This window comes from Lipotes vexillifer, unplaced genomic scaffold (assembly GCF_000442215.2).
Source record: "Lipotes vexillifer unplaced genomic scaffold, Lipotes_vexillifer_v1.1 scaffold1120, whole genome shotgun sequence".
NCBI classification, from domain to species: domain Eukaryota; kingdom Metazoa; phylum Chordata; class Mammalia; order Artiodactyla; family Lipotidae; genus Lipotes; species Lipotes vexillifer.
The window spans coordinates 1,148,672-1,167,842 of record NW_006797892.1 but is presented as its reverse complement, the minus strand read 5'-3'; the positions used below and the strand labels follow the sequence as shown (position 1 = coordinate 1,167,842).

General features: G+C 46.5%; 1 protein-coding gene across 1 annotated transcript in view; it reads right to left on the bottom strand.

Annotated features, from left to right (window-relative positions):
* ABAT (4-aminobutyrate aminotransferase) overlaps positions 1–12,819 on the bottom strand; it is a 36,235-nt gene extending 23,416 nt beyond the window's left edge. Inside the window, exons 1-4 of the mRNA XM_007469928.1 lie at positions 12,703–12,819; positions 6,934–7,031; positions 5,211–5,240; positions 3,084–3,201 (exon numbers count right to left, since the gene is read on the bottom strand). Coding sequence (XP_007469990.1) covers positions 3,084–3,201; positions 5,211–5,240; positions 6,934–7,031; positions 12,703–12,772 — 316 coding nt within the window. The 5' untranslated portion in view covers positions 12,773–12,819. The remainder of the gene's footprint in view (positions 1–3,083; positions 3,202–5,210; positions 5,241–6,933; positions 7,032–12,702) is intronic.
* Between the last annotated feature and the right edge of the window lie 6,352 nt (positions 12,820–19,171).

The window sequence follows — 19,171 nt, the reverse complement described above, 5'->3', positions numbered from 1 at the left end:
CCCGTGTCCCCTGCACCGGCAGGCGGACTCTCAACCACTGCGCCACCAGGGAAGCCCTGAACGGGCACTTTCTATCACTAGGGTAAGAAAGCTGCCCAAGGCTCTGAATCTGGGGCCTGATCTTCTCCATAACAAGAGATTGACAAGTGTAGATTCAGGTGTTAAAGACCCAGCATCACCCAGGAGAGACTCTCTCCTGATGGAATCAAAGAGTGAACAGATTTGAAAAGCCTGTGGTTTCACTCTGCGGGATGCAGGGAGCGTGGATTGGGGCAGTGATGTGGGGACCAAGGGAGAGAGTAATTAACATTCTTCCTCTGCCTCTCCACTCCACCCCTCCCCCACCCCCACCCCCACTCCCAGCTGTGCTGGGACCAAGGCTGGGGAGTGCTCAGTACTCAAGGAAGGAACACTCTGTGGGGCTTTTCCAACTGAACTTTGGCTAGAGGTCTTCCAGCTCTGACTCTTTATCTCGCTGCCTGGGTGTTTATGACTTTTCTGCCTCAGTAGATAAGGCTGTTTCAGGGAATCAAATTAAGCCACAGATGCAGCATTTCCTATTGGCTTCAGAAGGAGAGATGAAAGCAGAGCTGGCCCTCTGATCAGGAAATCCTATGCCTGGGCTTTTGATGCCATGGGCCCCCCCGCACTGCAGGGCAGGGGCGGCTGTCTGGGAGGCTGCTATTACAGAAGTCAGCTTGAGAGGCAGAGTCATTGGTTCAAATCCTGGGCTCCCTGGACAGCTGGGGGAAGCTGCAACCTCTTGAAACCTGGCTCCCTATCAATAAACTGGAAGTGATAGTAAAAGACCCGATGGTATAGGACAGTCTTAGGGATTACCTGAGATAACATGGAAGGCACTATGCCAGGCAGACAGTAATTTCTCAATAATTATTAGTTTAAAAAAATCATCTCGGGCTTCCCTGGTGGCGCAGTGGTTGAGAGTCCGCCTGCCAATGCAGGGATCACGGGTTCATGCCCCGGTCCGGGAAGATCCCACATGCCGTGGAGCGGCTGGGCCCGTGAGCCATGGCCGCTGAGCCTGCGCGTCCGGAGCCTGTGCTCCGCAGCTGGAAAGCCACAGCAGTTAGAAGCCCGCGTACCGCAAAAAAAAAAAATCATCTCAATGACTACAGATGTGGGGAAAAAGGTGGCCAGAGAGAGAATTTTTTTAGAACTTCTGGTCTTTTAACAGCTACTGCCAGCCTGAGCCTCCCACCCCCCATAGAGATGCTGGCTGGCTGGGGATTGAAGCAGAAGGAGCCCCGGGTGGTGGTGGTGAAGGATGCAGAGGCTAGCCAGGAAGAGACTGGCCCACAGTCCCAGGAAAACTCGAGATCTTATCCCGTTCACTCCAACAGGGTATGGAGAGAGGGTTTTGTAAATCTTTGACTCAAAATCACCTTCAGAGGCCAGGGGATCTCTGAATGATGAACTTCCCCCAAACAATGAGTCATCTGCCAACTGCTGAATCTCATCCCTTTGTTTTTCTTTTAATTTGGCCTCACCGTGCAGCCTCCCCAAGCAGGATCGAACCTGGGCCTCCATAGTGAAAGTGCTGAGTCTTAACAACTGGACCGCCAGGGAATTCCCCAAATCTCATTTTTTAAAAAAATTTTTATTGGCAAATAAAATTTTATTGGAAAAAAAAAGTATAGCTTTTTTTTTTGGTATGATTCTTTTTATTTTTATTTTTTATTTGCTGGCCACACTATGCAGCATGTGGGATCTTAGTTCCCCAACCAGGGATCGAACCCACGCCCCGGCAGTGGAAGTGTGGAGTCTTAACCACTGGACTGCCAGGGAAGTCCCCTATGGGAGTATAGCTGATTTACAATGTTGTGTTAGTTTCAGGCGTCCAGCAAAGTGAATCAGTTATACATATACATATATCCATTCCCCCACTTTTTTTTTTAAGATTCTTTTCCCATAGAATCTCATCTTAATGGGAAATAAACAGGTTCGAGGGACTGGGCTGGGGGAAAGCAGAAGAGGCATGGGGACTAAAAGGGGGGGTCTCAGGGGAAAGACCCCAGGCGGCTGAGTGCAGGGGCTTGGAGGGGAGTGGGGAGCTGTTGATGGGGAGCCCAGGATGTCTGCCATCATCCACTAAGGGACAGGTTTCATCCAACGCTCAGCCTACAAACCAGTGGATGCCATGGGTAACCCATCGACCCAAGAAACATCGGCCATCCAAGCTACAAACAGCAGCCACCTGCATGTGCCAATCAGCCCTGTCTGTCCCGTCTGCCATGCCCTCCTGCAGCAGCACAGCCTTGCTCTGGATGGCCAGGAGGTGAGCCTGGTAAGGCAGAGGCTACTGGTGCCCCTCCAGGTCACCTTTCCTGGGCAAGCCACCCCTCTCCCAGCTGCGCTGTGTGTGTGTGTGTTGGCTGGGGTGGGGGGCAGTGCTGCTAATGGCTCCAGCTGCCTCCTTCTCTGGAAAATTGCCCCTGGTGAATGGAAGCTGCTTCGCCCAAGAGATGACACAAGTCCTTCCCTCTGGCAGCTGATGGGCAAGGACCGACTGGCCCAGGGGTACCAAAAGGCCAGCCTCTTTGCCTTGGTCTGGGACTGACTCTGGGGTGCAATGCACACTTCAGAGACCCCCGTGGAATCAGGCTGTGGCTGGTCTCTGGCTGAGACCTCATCCTTCTTAATTTCCCCCTGCCCTCTGCTCTCTCCCTCCCTGCCCTTTCTCCCAAGAGCTCTCCCTCAGTTAACCACTTGCACCAAATCCCTGCCTCAGGATCTTCTTCCAGGAATCCTAGGACTGCTGACATTGGACATGGGTTCACATTCTACCTATGCTTCCTCTCCAAGCTTTGCTCATCTACCTACAAAATGGGCGTATTTACCCAGATCCATACTTGTAGGGTTTGGGGGAGGAGTAAATGAGAAAAGACATGTAAAGTTCCTAGTAATACATGCGCTACAAAAGACTTGTTCCTTTTCTCTGCCCTTGAGGGCAGTGTCTGGCTGCACACAAGGATGCACATCTTGGAAGGAGTGGCTGAAGTCTGGAGAGCCACAACTACACAGAGACAGAGGCTACATTCAGGGACTGATTTTCCAGCTCTTACCTATGGGGACAGAGGAGATCTGGGAATAAAGATCCAACATCCGGTTGCCATCCACGTCCACCAGGTAATTGCCTCGGCTCTCTTCGTAATTGCAGAAAAAGTGCACAGCTTCTGCATTCTTGGGGAAAGGAGAGACTGGATCAGGCTCACTGCAATTCCCTAGATCCTCAGTCTTTCAAGATTGAGCTTGAATTGATGAAGTAAGCCATGTCCTGCCCATTTATGGACACATGGACGGTATCTGTGGGTGCTGGCAGTGTTGGATTTTTTGCCCTGCTGGTAATTACATGGGTGATTTGCTTTATAATTGTTTATTAGGCTGTGGATTTGTATTTTATGATTTTTTTCTGTATGTGTTTTATATATCACAACAAAAAAGACTGAGATATAACTCTGAAGAAAATTCTGAAAAGTTAAAATGTATATAGTAAGTCTTAGGGCCTAAGAAAACTAAAAAATATATAGTGATTATGAAAGAAATGAAAATGGTACGCTAGAAGATATTCATTTTATGTACAAAAAATTAGTAGAAAACGAAGAGAGGAACAAAAAAGACATGAGATAGAGAGAGAACAAAAAATAAAATGGAAGCTGTAAATACAACTACACCAATAATAACACTAGCTGTGCATGGATTAAACAATTCAATAAAAAAAATCAGAAACCATCAGACTGGATAAAAAGATTCAGTTATATGCTGTCTACATGAGACATACTTTAGATTCAAGAATACAAATGAGGTTGAAAGTAAAAATATGGGAAAAGATATATGATTCTCACAGCAATCATAAGAAAGATGCAATGGTATCTATTAATGTCAGACAATATTGACTGTAAAACAAACAAAATGTTCCTAGAGGTAAAGAGAGGCACTTTATGATGACAAAAGGGTCCATCCACCAAGACGACTATAAACATATAAGCACCTGATAACACAGCCCCAAAATACATGGAGCAAAACCCAACAGAATTGAAGGGAAAAATAGTTCTATAAGACTAGTTGGAGACTTTGGTACCTGGTTTTCAGCAGTGGATTGAACAAATAGGCAGAAGATTAACGTGAATACACTCCAGATCAAAAGATCTCACAAACATGCATGGAACACCGCACCCAACAACAGTAGGTTACATGTCCCTCTCAAGCGCACGTGGAACATTTTCCAGAATAGACGATATGCTAGGCCATAAAAAAGGCTCAATCAATTCCAAAGGATTGAAATCACTCAAAATAAGTTTCCAACCCCAACAGAATGAGATGAGATTAGAAATCGATAACAGAAAGAAGTTTGGGGGGCTTCCCCGGTGACGCAGTGGTTAAAAATCTGCCTGCCAATGCAGGGGACACAGGTTCGAGCCCTGGTCTGGGAAGATCCCACATGCCGCGGAGCAATTAATCCTGTGCACCACAACTACTGAGCCTGCAGTCTAGAGCCTGCGAGCCACAACTACTTAGCCCGCGTGCCACAACTACTGAAGCCCACATGACTAGATCCCGTGCTCCGCAACAAGAGAAGCCACTGCAATGAGAAGCCTGTGCACTGCAAAGAAGCACAGCCCCCGCTCGCTGCAACTAAAGCCCCTGCACAGCAATAAACACCCAACGCATCCATAAATAAATAAATAAATAAAATTTTAAAAATATTTAAAAAGAAAGAAGTTTGGGAAGTTCACCAAAATGTGGAAATTACACAACACATAAATAACCAATGAGTCAAAGAAGAAATCACAAGGGAAATTAGAAAAAAATGTTTAGATCAAAAGTCAGCTGCATGTTTGTTTGTTTGTTTTTTTGCGGTACGCGGGCCTCCCATTAGTTGTGGTGTCTCCCGTTGCGGAGCACAGGCTCCGGACGCGCAGGCTCAGCGGCCATGGCTCACAGGCCCAGCCGCTCCGTGGCATGTGGGATCTTCCCGGACAGGGGCATGAACCCGTGTTTCCTGAATCGGCAGGCGGACTCTCAACCACTGCGCCACCAGGGAAGCCCCCAGCTGCATGTTTTAAAAAAAGAGCCAGCACAGATTTAAGTGTTTGTGTCCTTTGGCGAAATTGTAACAAAGAAGCAATGGAAGGATTGTTATTTCATCCCCACTCACTTGAATTATATTCAGCTGTTTCATTCCCACTCACCTGAATTACATTCAGCTGTTTCATTAACTCCTGCAGGAGAGAAGAGAAAAGCATTATAGTAAGGACACATGCTTGCCAGAGCAGCTTAAAATCTTTCATGTTTTCCCAATATTATAAATATTTTTAAATTGCTTAATAGAATTAGTTGGCAGGAAACAATTCCTGCCAGTTAAATTACCGGTACAACAGACAGCCTGGAGGTTTAGACACTTCAAAGATTACAGTCAAATAAACTATTTAACAAAAAAATTTAAACTGAAGATATTTATCTAATGTCCAGAAAAGCATGGGCTCTCTTTTTATTAAGGGGTAAAAAAAGGCTTTAACACCCCATTAGGAAAATAAAATTAACTGAAAATAGAATTTTGCACATCAAAGGACCATTTATAATCATAATCTGAACACCCCACTTGTACAATTCCACATAGAAACTGGGAATTACAAACTAGTGGTTTTACTATTACAAGGATTTCTTCTTTAAAAACAAGTCAAAATAAACTTTAGCAATTAGTGTCATAAAACTATGTATTTCCAGGTAAAAATACAAAATAATATTCATGACAAGAATATGAAATTTATTCCAAGTATTTTACTATTATTAAATTAAAATCCACCCCTCCCCAATAGAAATGTGCATGAAAAAAGTCTTTTGTCAGCCAAAGACTATGCAAAATAACTACAGTCATTTACATCGGTACAAAGATTTCTGTATTTATTAAATAGTTTCAACGACAAAAGAGACAGCTTTTGACTTAAAAAAAAGGACACTGTGGATAAAATCTGCAAAGAAAATAAATTTGTAGTAAAAAGGTTTACACTGTTATATTTTAGGTGCAAACATTAGAAACAGTATTGCACATTACAACACAGAATCAAGGTTAACCAGCCTTCCAAAGTGTGTTGTATGCAGGTTTTGTAGCTTCTTTGAGGAGACTCATCTGTGTCTCTTCCATGTCACAGGCTAACATCAATTCCAGGGATTCAGAGCTACCCAATGTCTGTCACCCTGAGGGCTTCTCTGTACACCATTCCCCTTGCCTAGAACAGAATGCACTCCTTCATCCAATTCCTCCTTGTGGCCCTTTAAGATCAAGCTCAGTGGGGCATGTGCTATACATGCCCTGTGCCATAACACATTGTCATGTTCCTTCACTGTTGTTGGAATGCTCTGCCCCAGCCCCTGACTCTGGACTCAAAGCAAGCCATGTAACTTGCTTTGGCCAACAGAATGAAGTGGAAATGATGGTGGGCCAGTGTGGAGCCTAGCTCAAGAGGCCTATAGCAAGCTCTCCTCTTCGATCACTGTGAGAACAAGCTCAGCCTGGCTGGCTGGAGCATGAGAGATGCACAAAGCAGAGCCAAGTCACCACAGTGACCCAAGACAAGCCTAGCCAATCATCCCTCAGGCATGTAGATGAGCCCAAGAGAGCTGCCTACCCAACTGCCAGTTAACCCTGGATGCATGCGCAACTTGTATGCTGCTGAGTTTTTGTGATTGTTTGTTACACAGCATTATTGTGGCAATAGACAACTGATACATCTCCTCTGAGAAGACTTCTTTGGCTTCTTATGACGGAATGGCTTGGTTTAAGGTTCAGGATCTCTAATGGTGAACTCTCTGAAAGCAGCTAAGGATATGGGGCCCTCAGCTTGGCTGTGATCTTGCCCCATGGACACTTTTTGCTCTTTTCTGAAACACACCATTCAGCTGTGCTCAACTCACCAGAGATCTAGGCCCTGGGACTTCCGTCTTCATCAAAGGCCCATCATAATCAAATTCAATGTCGACTTTGGCTGCGGCCTGACTGATGTGCCTGGATCCTGCAGTAAACAAAGATGGTGAGAACCCCTGGGGACAGCAGATGTGAGACTCCTGCCCTTATAACACCCAATGTCCCTAACAGAGGCAGTGCCAGTACCTCAGCCCCATCCCCGCCAGACTGCCCCAGAACTCTGAGTGTGGCCACGTGGGCACAACAAGAACCCTGAGGATTTAAAGAAACGGGAAAGCCCGGTGCCAGTGAAGCTATAGGCAAGCAGGCATGCTCACGTCCTGCTGGTGTGAAGATAAGTTGATGCCGGCTTCCTATTCCTTTCGAGTGAGCAATCTCAGTGTTTAGGATTCATCCCAAGAAAATAATGGGACCAGTGCACAAAGATATAGGTTAAAAATATTGGGACTTCCCTGGCGGTCCAGTGGTTAATACTCCGTGCTTCCACTGCAAGGGGCATGGTTTGATTCCTGGTCGAGGAACTAAGATCCCGCATACAGCACAGGGAGGCCAAAAGAAAAAAGAAAAAAACCAAAAACACACAAAAAATATTTGTCATAGTATTGTTTCTAACAACAACAAAGAGGAAACAACCTAAATGTCCAACAATGGAGAGTTGCTGAATAGAATATGCCATATTCTACCATTTCACAGACAGCAGAATACTGGGAATATTATGTATCCATAATAAAAATTATCCAAATTTTGTAAAAAATTTAATCTATATCCATATGTATATATAGACCTGAGTTTCTCAGCCTCGGGCCTATTGACATTGTGGGCTGTATCGCTGTCTGCTGTGGGAGATTGCCCTGGGCATTGTAGGATGTTTAGCAGCATCCCTGGTCTCCACCCACTAGATGCCAGTAGCACCCACCCGGGAGTTGTGCCCCTAGTTGCATCAATCAAAAATCATCCAGGAGAGAATAATCAAATGTCTAAATTCAGGTGGTCCTCACTTATAGATTTTTTTGGTTAAAAAATATTTGGGGCACAAGTCATTTGCTTGAAACTGATTTCACATTTTTTGCATAGTAATAAGCTTGTAGAGGGTTAAATAAACTTGAGTTCCCAGGCTAACCTCACAGGGCTTTTTAGCTCAGCATCTTGCTGAAATGAAGGGTAGTTTCAATTCCAAGTCTCACTGATCCCTAAGCAAAAGACCACTGTGCGGAATCCAAGATAAGTGTGTAATGATTTATAATCAGTAACCCCTAGAAATCCTTTTAATGTCTCTGTTCATCTTTTATCTTCCTGGCACATATTTGGTGGTTGGCAAATGTGAGTTCCTCTTATATGGGTTGCCATACTTGCATCAAACTAGGGAATCTCTAGATGCTTCATATATATCATATGTGTGATCTTATTTTATCTTTCCACAACCCTGAGGGGTAGGTTGTTATTGCTTGCATTACATAGGAAAGGAAACTAACACTAAAACATGCTAGCATCTCTCTCTGTTTTCTCTCTCTCTCTGTGTCACACACACACACACACACACACACACACACACACACACACACAAACTTGCCAAACTATAAAAAGCCATGATATTAGAAAACATTTAAATTCATTCTTAATTTTTCATAATTGCTTTGAATATCAAAGAAGGTTTCTGAATTAATTATGCAATAAAGTGTAGCCCTTTGAACATAAAATCCAGTTAAAATCCAACACTATCCTTATTTTGAGGCATGAAGGTACCAGCTTTTATTATCTTTTGTTTGATCTTACAATGAAAAGGGAATTCCCATTTATTCCATTAGCAGAGAGTTAAAGGTCATGGAACACACTGATGACTTTTAAGAAAACTGTAAACTCTTTCTCTCTTCCATAGCTCAGGGTTGCTCCTCAAGACTGAGTCCAACTAGACCTGCATTCAACAGGGATGCCTATTTGGATAAAAAGAGCTCTTAACCAGTGCTGGGCTTGCTTTGTCTCCAGCAAAGGGGGAAAGTGAAAAATCTGTAAGTAGTAAGTTGTCCTCTCATGAGGATACACAAGTCCTCCCTTCCTTTCTCCAGAAAATGTCTTGACATCGCATTGTAGGAATCAGACTTCTTGGGGGTTGGAAAGCGGGAATACCAGGAAATGGAGGGAGTTAGCAGTGGGACCTGCAGCTGAAAGGATCCTGATGACAGGGAGCATGTGGGGTCATGTGGAGTCACGGTTATGAGGATGCCAAGGCCATGAGTAAACAGGACTGGGAGGTGGGGTTGGGGTAGGAGCTAGGAGAGGCAGTGGATAGAGGGGGAGGATCGTTCCACTGGGAGCAGAGATCGATGGGGCATGAGGCGGGGAGGCCATGGCCAGGTGCAAGGCGGATGGGTCTGGGTCAAGAACTGCACTGGTTCCTACCATGTGCCAAGTCTTTGTGGGTATGGATGGAAGAGGGCCAAAACCTCTGGGCAGAAATCCTGAAAATCAGAGCCTGGTGAGTTTTTTGGCAACTGTGCTATTGGGAAAAGGAAGATGGGGAAGCTAACACAGATTCAGTCCCTACTTTGTGCTAGGCAGGCCCTACCTAGGCAAACACTCACCTCTTGTTTTAATTAATCCACAACCTTTTTGTGAAATGATGTTGTTCCCATTTTACAGATGAGGATCAGAGAGGTTAAGCAACTTTCCTGAGGTCACACAGTTAGCGAGCTGCAAGGCCAGAATCAAAATCCAGAATACTTGGGCTTCCCAGGTGGCGCAGTGGTTGAGAGTCCGCCTGCAGATGCAGGGTACGCGGGTTGGTGCCGCAGTCTGGGAAGATCCCACATGCCGCGGGACGGCTGGGCCCGTGAGCCATGGCCGCTGGGCCTGCGCGTCCGGAGCCTGTGCTCCGCAACGAGAGAGGCCACAGCAGTGAGAGGCCCGCGTACCGCAAAAAAAAAAAAGAAAATCCAGAATACTTGTGCTTTTCCCACTATATCTCAATTTTGATTTTTTTTGTAAGGAAAATAACCAAATACCAATACGATAAATTTTCTCTTGATGATATATAATGCCATAAACCACACACAAAAAAAAACAGCAAGATTTAAATTGTCAAGGAAGCCTTTTCTGGGATCGCTTATACCAAGTTGCATGAGTAGATATGTCCATTTACTGAGCACTAATGGCGAACATACCAGGCATTATTCTGAGCAATTTACATGGATTACCGCATGTAATGCTCACAACCCCCTAGGTGGTAAACGTTATTATGATTCTCATGTTAAAGAAGACACTAAAGCTCAGAAAGGTCAATTAATTTGCCCAAAGTCACACATCTGTTGAGTGGCTAAGCTGGAAATCTGTCCGTTGGACCTCTCCTTTCCCAGATAACTGTGAATGTAACTGATGTATTTTCCATTTCATCTAGTGTGGGTCTTTCAAATGAAACGTTTGCAGCCAAACGACTCACTTCCCCCAGAGGCAAATTACTATCAAAAGTACAAGGAAGCCAAAAATGTTTGAATTAATATTGAATGATCCAGCATTTTCATTCATGAATAAAGCAGCACGCTGAGAAGGCAGGGGTGTGCCCTGACACACAAGACCAGGCATAGTGGGTAAATCCAGCCCAGCCCTCTGTGGCCATGCCAATCCGCAGAGTCATTTTTTAACTCTAAACTGTAAAAGCAGCCATCCAATGTTTTTAACGTCCTCTTAGTCTTCTACTGAGAGTAATAAATGAATGTCATTTTCCCCAATAGCAAGGGTTCTGTATGTGAGCCTGGCCAAAATCAAGGTCATGTTCAACTGGAGTTTGTTTGCTCTGCTTTTGTTTAAAAACAAAACAATATACCTTATCCCTCCCCTCAACTGTCCACCCCACTTACTCTTAACAAGGAATATATCAGTAAGCAACAATGAAAAAACAAACACGTCTAATTTCACCACCCAGAAAGAACCATTCTGCTGTCTGGTCTCCCGGTCTCTGTGCTCTACTTGCTGATATAAGATTACAAACGCTTTGCATGATGCCATTGGGAACACTGTCTCAGGCCATTAACTATCATCATGTTTAATGGCTTTGCAGTGATCCAGTGGGTGGAGGCACTGCACAGAAGCATCTGAACACAGTGAGGGTGGTAGCAGCCTGTGGCTCCCCACTTGGGCACCCACTTCTCTCCCTCACCCTGAGGAAGCAGCTGCCGTGTTGTGAGCTGCTGCATGAAGACATCCACGTGGCACTGAATCCAGCCACAGCCACGTGAGTGAGCTTGAGGGTGGATCCCTGGCTCCCCCGGTGAACCTTCACACAGGACCACAGCCCTGGTACCAGCTCAACTGTGCCTCATGAGAGACCTGGACCCAGAGCATCCAGCTAAGCCTTGGATGCGTAATCCACAAAAACTGTGAGATAATAAACATGCATTATTTTAACCTGTTAAGTTTGCAGGTATTTGTTATATCACAATAGATAATTAATATGTAGTTAAGGGTGTGGGTCCTGGGGCAATCTGGCTCGGCTCAAAGCCTGGCTCAGTCACTGGCAGGCTCTGAGACTCTGGGAAAGTTACATAACCTCTCTGAGTTTCAGTTTGGTTCAGAGCAACGTACCAAGGTCAGTTCCTCAGTTGTGACAAATGCATCCTGGTGATGTAAGAAGCTAACACTGGGGAAAACTAGGTGAGGAGCATATGGGATCTCTTTGTACTGCCTCTGCAATTTCTCTGCATACCTAAAATATTAAAAGAAAATAGGAGCATATGGGATCTCTTTGTACTGCCTCTGCAATTTCTCTGCATACCTAAAATATTCCAAAAGAAAATGTTTATTTAAAAATAAAACCCGTGGGAGGGGAGAGAACATTCCTGCTTTTTATCGCACTCAGGATATAAACACCTGCAACATTCAACACGCAAATCAAGGCCTCGGCAAACAATTTGTCTTCAGAAGGCAGACAGGACTGACAATAAGAAGGAGACACTGTGACAGCAAGCACGTGGCTCTGAAAACTGGAGACAGCCTGGAGGGGCTGGCGTCCAAAGGAGGCTACTGCAAGCCTCCCTCTCCCAGAGCTGCTGGGAGGCACGTGGGGGAGTGGTGATGATAACCCAGCGTTTGGAGCTGGACTGACTTGCATTCAAGGGGTTGTGTGACTTTGCTTCTTGAGCCTCAGTTTTCTCATCTGTAAAATGGGATTCACCCTTTCCTTCCTCATTAGACTATAGGGAGGGAGGTCTCCTGAGATCATGCGGGCAGGTTGCTCACTGGGCTACACTGAACTCAGCGAGGCAGAGAGAAACAGAAGCATCTGAGAGAGACCACGGCGGCAGAATGAGCCAATGCTGTTGGCCAGTTGGGTGCAGGGTGAGTGGGGGTGAGGGAGAGGGTGGGGTGGACATTCCTGGGATGAGGCCTCCCATCCAATGCCCTTGAAGCTTTCAGGTGAATTACAAGGACTTCTGTAGTTTTCTTGTTTCTCCGCAGTAAACCCAGCTATATGTTTTCTCCAGCAATCCCTATGCAGCCAGCTGGGCCCTTCTGGCTGCTGGGACCACCACCTCCGAGCCAGCAGAGTGGCTCCAGGATGGATCGGCTCCCTGACCACTGCAGAGCTGTCCACTCGGGGACAGGAACACATGGTGGAGATGGGAGGTGTGGCGATGGGGACAGTTTTATGGGGGTGGGTGGGACAGCGGATCCCTTTATCCCCAAGGACTTTTTCAGACCCCAAATCCCTAGTCTGGATTGTGTCTTCCATTAGGGCCAGTTCTTGCCGAGACCTCCCCAGGGCTTACCGGGCACCAGCAGGCGGTAGTTGTGCTGGAAGCTGCAGGCCAGCCGCCGGGTGAGCAACATGGAGGCCATGGTCACCTCCACCGGCAACAGAGACCCCTGTCACACGCTCCTGCCCTGAAAGAAAACGGAAGCACAGAGTCACGCCAACCAAGACCACACCCTTGCTGGCCAAGTATCCCACTCCCCACAATTTCCCCACACAGTGGAGAAGGTTCTTCTAATATGAAATCCTTTGCTTTTATACAGAATATAAACTTTTTTTAAAAATAAATTTATTTTATCTTATTTATTTTTGGCTGCGTTGGGTCATTGCTGCGTGTGGCCTTTCTCTAGTTGCGGTGAGCGGGGGCTACTCTTTGTTTTGGTGCGCGGGCTTCTCATTGCGGTGGTTTCTCTTGTTGAGGAGCACGGGCTCTAGTCATACGGGCTTCAGTAGTTGTGGCACGCGGGCTAAGTAGTTGTGGCTCGCAGGCTCTAGACCGCAGGCTCAGTAGTCGTGGCGCATGGGCTTAGTTGCTCCGCAGCATGTGGGATCTTCCCGGACCAGGGATTGAACCCGTGTCCCCCGCATTGGCAAGTGGATTCTCAATCACTGTGCCACCAGGGAAGCCCAGAATATAAACTTTTTTAAAAAAACTTTTTGACCGCGTGACTTGCAGGATCTTAGTTCCTGGACCAGGGATTGAACCCAGGCCACAGCAGTGAAAGCTTCGAGACCTAACCACTGGACCTCCAGGGAATTCCCCAGAATATACACTTTAAATCAAAGCCTGTTCACATGTGTTTTCATTTGACCTTGTAGCCAGGTAGGATTATTATGCCCATTTTCTAGATGGAAAAACAAAGAGAGGGGACAGAGTTGGCTTGAGAGCTCTCTGTAGGTGAGCTGGCAAGCTCAGGGCATCAACAACCTGGGATAAGCAAGGCAGGCCTGTGTTCTACACGATGGAAAGACCCAGACGGACGAAACTTCACAGCAGACATCATGATGACTGCTCAATGTGGGAAGCAGGGAGCTCCCTCTGCCCTGTTCACATACAGAATATCAGTGGTTGGGAATCCTGCAGATCCAGAGGTGTATCCGGTGGCCCATTTTGGGGGGTGTACTTCTCCCGAGTTTGTTCTGGACTGAGAGGGGTCCCTGCAATGTGGGATTTTCAGTTTTGAAACTGGAACAGGCCCAGAGCCCAGTGCATAGTTACTCTATGCAGCCCCAGGGAGTCAGGGTTCCCAGCTCCCACTTTACAGGTGTGTTGGTTGATTCTCTCCACATTGCTCCTAAGCCCTGATCCCAAATCCCGGCACCTAGCTCTGTTAGTTGCCTTTTGCACTGTGGGCCTGGAGCAAAACCTCCCCCGGCCATTGTTTATTTGCTTCTTTTTGTCACCTCTCCCCCCTCCATCCCCCTCTCCCCAGGCCACCATTCAAACATACTCTCTGTGCATCTTTTTGTTTGTGGGTCTTCTCACTAAATACATGCTTTGTTACTTGGCACATGTATTTTCCTTGTGTACCTACAATACTGGGTATAGACCTGTATTGTTTCTCAGAACGACGGAAGCATTCACTTCTCATTATTACTCTGTTTCCCAAGTCCTTTCTACATGCTGCCCACTGTGCTAAGCACTTTACATACAGTATTATTAACATTTATTATTATTAACACCCACAACAATGCTATATCACACCCTTTTTACAGATGAGGAAACTGAGGCACATAGATGTTAATGGTGGATCTGAAAACAGAACTCAGCTGTCTGAGTCCAGGGTCAGCAAATGTCACCATTCACCATTCTCAGAAACTTCTCCCTCCATCTACAGGGGTGTAGACATGGCAGCCAGGTCTGTTCTGTGTGACCCCACCCCACTGGTCATACCTGACTGGTCCCGGCTGGGCCAGAGTCCTGGAAGCTGTTGGGTCAGCCACTATCTACCTTGTAAGAGGAGCTGGCGTTCAAACAGGGTCTTTTGTTTAATTAATTAATTAATTAATTTGGCTGTGCTGGGTCTTAGTTGCGGCATGCGGGATCTTCGTTGCCGTATGCGGGATCATTAGTTGCGGCATGCGGGATCTAGTTCCCTGACCAGGGATCGAACCCAGGCCCCATGCATTGGAAGCAGAGTCTTAACCACTGGACCACCAGGGAAGTCCACAAACAGGATCTTTTCATGGAGAAGAATGTGGCCTGTGCACTAGAGAGAAGCAGCCACAGGAGAGAGAAAGTGGGTCCGGCATGTGGAGGACTCCCTGGTTCCATCTCAAGCCTGCAGCTCAGCTCAGCCATGAGTGCAGCATCCACTTCTGAACCTGTTGGGGAGACCTGAGTTACCTTCCCGGGGGGTGAGTGGGTGGGGGCAGGGGAGAGCCAGGAGTGTTAGGCTCAAAGATGTCCCTCTACATGGGAGGAAACATCAGGAGTGAGGGAAAAGTGTTCCCATCCTAATAGTGCCTTGGTAAGAAAGTCCAGAAAGCCTCCCCCTTCCCCACTTTTCTGAGCTTGCTTGCACTACTTTGAATGGATTTCTGTTGCTTGCAAACAGAATCCTAGCTAACAGCATGGTTAGAGCATCAGAGCCCCAAATTTTGGGAGTGCACTGGGAATAATAATGCCTCTTCTGGGACTTCCCCGGTGGTCCAGTGGTTAAGACTCCGTGCTTCCACTGCAGGGGGTGCAGGTTCATCCCTGGTCAGGGAACTAAGATCTCACATGCCACACGGCGCAGCCAAAAAAAGAAAAAGAAAACAATAAACAAAACCATAATCATGCCTCTTCTACTCAGCACTGCAGGTGGAGCAAGGCCCTGCAGGGCCGGCAAAACTTCTCTCCCCAGTGGGGGATCGGGATTCCTCCAGGGTGGAAGTGACCGTTCTGAAGGGTACTTTATTCCCCTCAATCTGCTCAACCAGCAGTAGTGTATCTCTCCATTTCAGAGACGACGAGATGGAAGCTCGGAGGAGTTATGGTATTTGGATTCGGTCATAGGATTGCTTCGGACTGCCTGACCCCAAACCCTTCATTACAACATCAATTAAGTCAGTGAATAACAAAACACCTACTGTAGAAGCAATGGGGCTTGATGAGTACAAATGATCTAGTTCAGAGGGGAAATTTTACTGCTTTTCACCCGAGAAAATATTATCGAGAAAAGCATGGGCTTGGAAGGTGCGACCTTAAATTAACTGAGAAACCAGACTCTTTCCTTGATAACTCAATGGATATTTTGATCTATTCCAGAACAGCCAACTCAAATGCAAGCCTGTTAATTTTTAGCAGCCTGGTAACTAGGTAGAAAGAGTAGTTGCTGTCTCTCATTTAAGAGCATTGGTCTCAAACGGGAGCACTTAAGACTCCACACAGTTCAATTTCCATTAGACGTGTTTTTGAAAATGCGAGAATCTCGGAGAGCTAGCATATTAACATTTGAATGCTCTGCAAAAGTGAAAGTCACATCTATACACTTTCAATTACAAAATGTCACACTGGGAAATATATCTCAGTGATATTTCAGTGGCCCGCAGTTGAAACTGACCTTATAACGAAACCTGATCTCTATCAGACGTTAGTTCTTAGCACACTATATTTCCAACAATCAGAAGAATTAATGTCATTCATTCACTGTCCCTGGCCCACTAATTCAATCAACAAAATTAATTAGGCACCTGTTTCAGGCAAGGCACTGCATTATTTAGACATAGGAGAAAACGAAGATGGATAAAATGCTCCTCTCTTTCTGAAGCTCATAATTTAGTGTCAGAGGAATGAAGGGGGAAAAATGGGAGAATTTAATGTACTAGCTGCTTTACACATCATGTTGATAAATTCTTAAAATAACCTGGCAGGATATGCAGGTGAAAAAATTTCCAGCTCACTGTCAACAACTAATTCTGTATAAGACAGAATGGAACCCTGACTTTTGCTGGTATAAGCAAGGTGCCATGGGAACAGAGAAATTAATTCTGGGTTGGGGGGCGTGCTGCCCCTTGAAAGGCCTGCGAGATTTCAGAAGTCACAGAAGAAAGGGGAGGTAAGGCCTGAGCTAATGCTCAGAGGCATGAAAGGACATGGAATGGCCAAGGATTCAGGCAAGAAATCACAGAGTGGTGGAAGGGAAGATGAGGGGCAGAAACAGCTGATTGCCAGAAGGAACCCTCTGGAGACCCTCTCAAGGAGGAGGGTGCCAGCTGCTCTAGTCTTATCCGGAAGGATCCTGTTCAGCCAAGTTCCAGAGGACAGGGAGGGAATGAGTACTCAGCATGTCAATGAGACGCTGGGGTCATCGTTGAGTTGGGGAGGGGGTCTTGCTGGGGTGAGCTGAATGGAGGGCACCAACCAGGGTGGGAGTTGATGGCGAGGAAGCAGCCAGGGACCAGCTCCTAAACCCTCAGCCTTAGAGATGGTGGTTTAAGAATTATGCATTCCTCAAAATGTTAAACGTAGGATTACTATATGGCCCAGCAATTCCACTCCTAAGTATACACCCAAAAGAACTGAAAATAGGAATAAATACATAAACATGCATGTTCACAGCAGCACCATTCACAATCATCAAAAGTTGGAAACAACCCACTGTCCATCAATGGATGAGCAGATGAACACCATGCAGACTGTCTATACCAGGGAGTATTATTCGCCATGAAAAGGAAAGAAGCACTGATACAACATGGATGAACCTCAAAGACATTATGGTAAATGCAAGAATCCAGACGTAAAAGGTCACATATTGTAAGATTCTGTTTATATATAAAACTTCAAGAATAGGTAAATCCAGAGAGATAGAAAGCAGATCAGTGGTTGCCAGGGGCTGGGAAGAGAGGATAGTGGGAGTGACTACTGAATGGACACGGGGTTTCTATTTTGGGTGATGAAAAAGTTTTGGAACTAGATAGTGGTGATGGTTGTACTACACTGTGAATGTATTAAAAGGCACAGAATTGTTCACTGAAGATGGTTGATAGTTAATTTTGTTATGTGAATTTGTCCTCAGTAAAAAAGAGAATTGTTGAGTGATCCCTCCTCCTCTTTCACAGAGGGGAGAGAGAGGACCAGAAAAGGGCATAGAGGGGAATGACACATCCTGATCATAGAGGCCAGCGTTTGAATTCCTGCCGCTACAGGCTGTGTGATCCCAAGTTGTCATTTGACCCATCTGCTTCATTCATTTACTTAGCAGATGTCCCTGTGCCCCTGTGATACGCCAGGCACCATGCATAGGCACTCTGATGAAATGCAGAGCAAGACCCAGCTTTAAAAGAGCTGTGATAGATTAGTGATGTCTGTCACGTGCACTGTAATAGTGCAGTCGTTGATTCTAGAGCTCTGTGGTCTGAGATTCCTGGAGGTTTCTGGGGTCACTGAGGAAAGGGGACAGCCTACAGGCAGACTCTCCCTGCAGACTCACTCTGGGGCCCCTCAGATGCAAGTCGGCCACAGGAGGGGCTCCCTTTCCCGGGTGGAGAACCCAAAGCAGCAACAGTGACAGCAGAGAGCTGGGTGCCCAGGGGTCTTGCTGGGGGTCAGTCATGCCCGTCTCTCACCTAGAGGGGCAATGATGCCCTCAGGGGGTTCCTGGCTTTCTCTCTTCCTCTCCTTCTGTTTTCTAATTGGTTTCTGACCTTTTTAAAGGATAATTCATCCCACATCACTCTCCTGCCTAAAACCCTCCAATCACACTTAGAAAAATGCAAACCCTGAGAGAGTGGGGATGGAGTTTTTCCTGTTCACCAGGTACCCGGAGCTCAGCACAGCTCCCGAACTCACCGCATTTGAGCTGTGAAAGGCAGACAGTCCCACATGCCTTTTAAGGTAGATCATATTTAAAATTAGCGAGCAGGTCTGAAATTTGTGTTAAAACAACAAATTAACAATAACATTCCCCTCCCCTCAAATCTAAAGTCACCGTGTCACTGACTGTCCACCACAGCCCTTGTTTGGCTTGGGCACAGAAGACACATCACTCTCCCGGCCTCGGTTTCCTCGTGTGTAAAATGTAGGTGTTGGATCATATTGTTTCTAAGGGCCCTTCTGACCCCGAGAAGCATGTGGCGAGCAGTTTGCTGAGAATACCTGGCAGCACTGCTCCCCACCCCCACTCTTCCCACAGAAGGGGTCCCAGCATCACCCTGTTCCGCCCGCCATGCCCTCTGCAATCTGTGGCACATCTGGAAAAAGGAGGAGGTGGCCTGAAGGATCCCGGGCCTGAGGGGGAGCTTTCTGAGCACTGGCACACCCTGAGGCTTGTGGCCAAGGCGGGGCTGGAGAAATCCCAGACTCTGAATGGAAACAAGCTGGTTGCAGGCACCCCTGGTCCCTAAAATCCCGTCTCCCTCTGTGTTTTCCAAACCTCTTCCCAGCATCCTACTTCTCCCTCACATTCTTTTTTTCTTTTTTTTTGCGGTACGCGGGCCTCTCACTGTTGCGGCCTCTCCCGTTGCAGAGCACAGGCTCCGGACGCGCAGCCTCAGCGGCC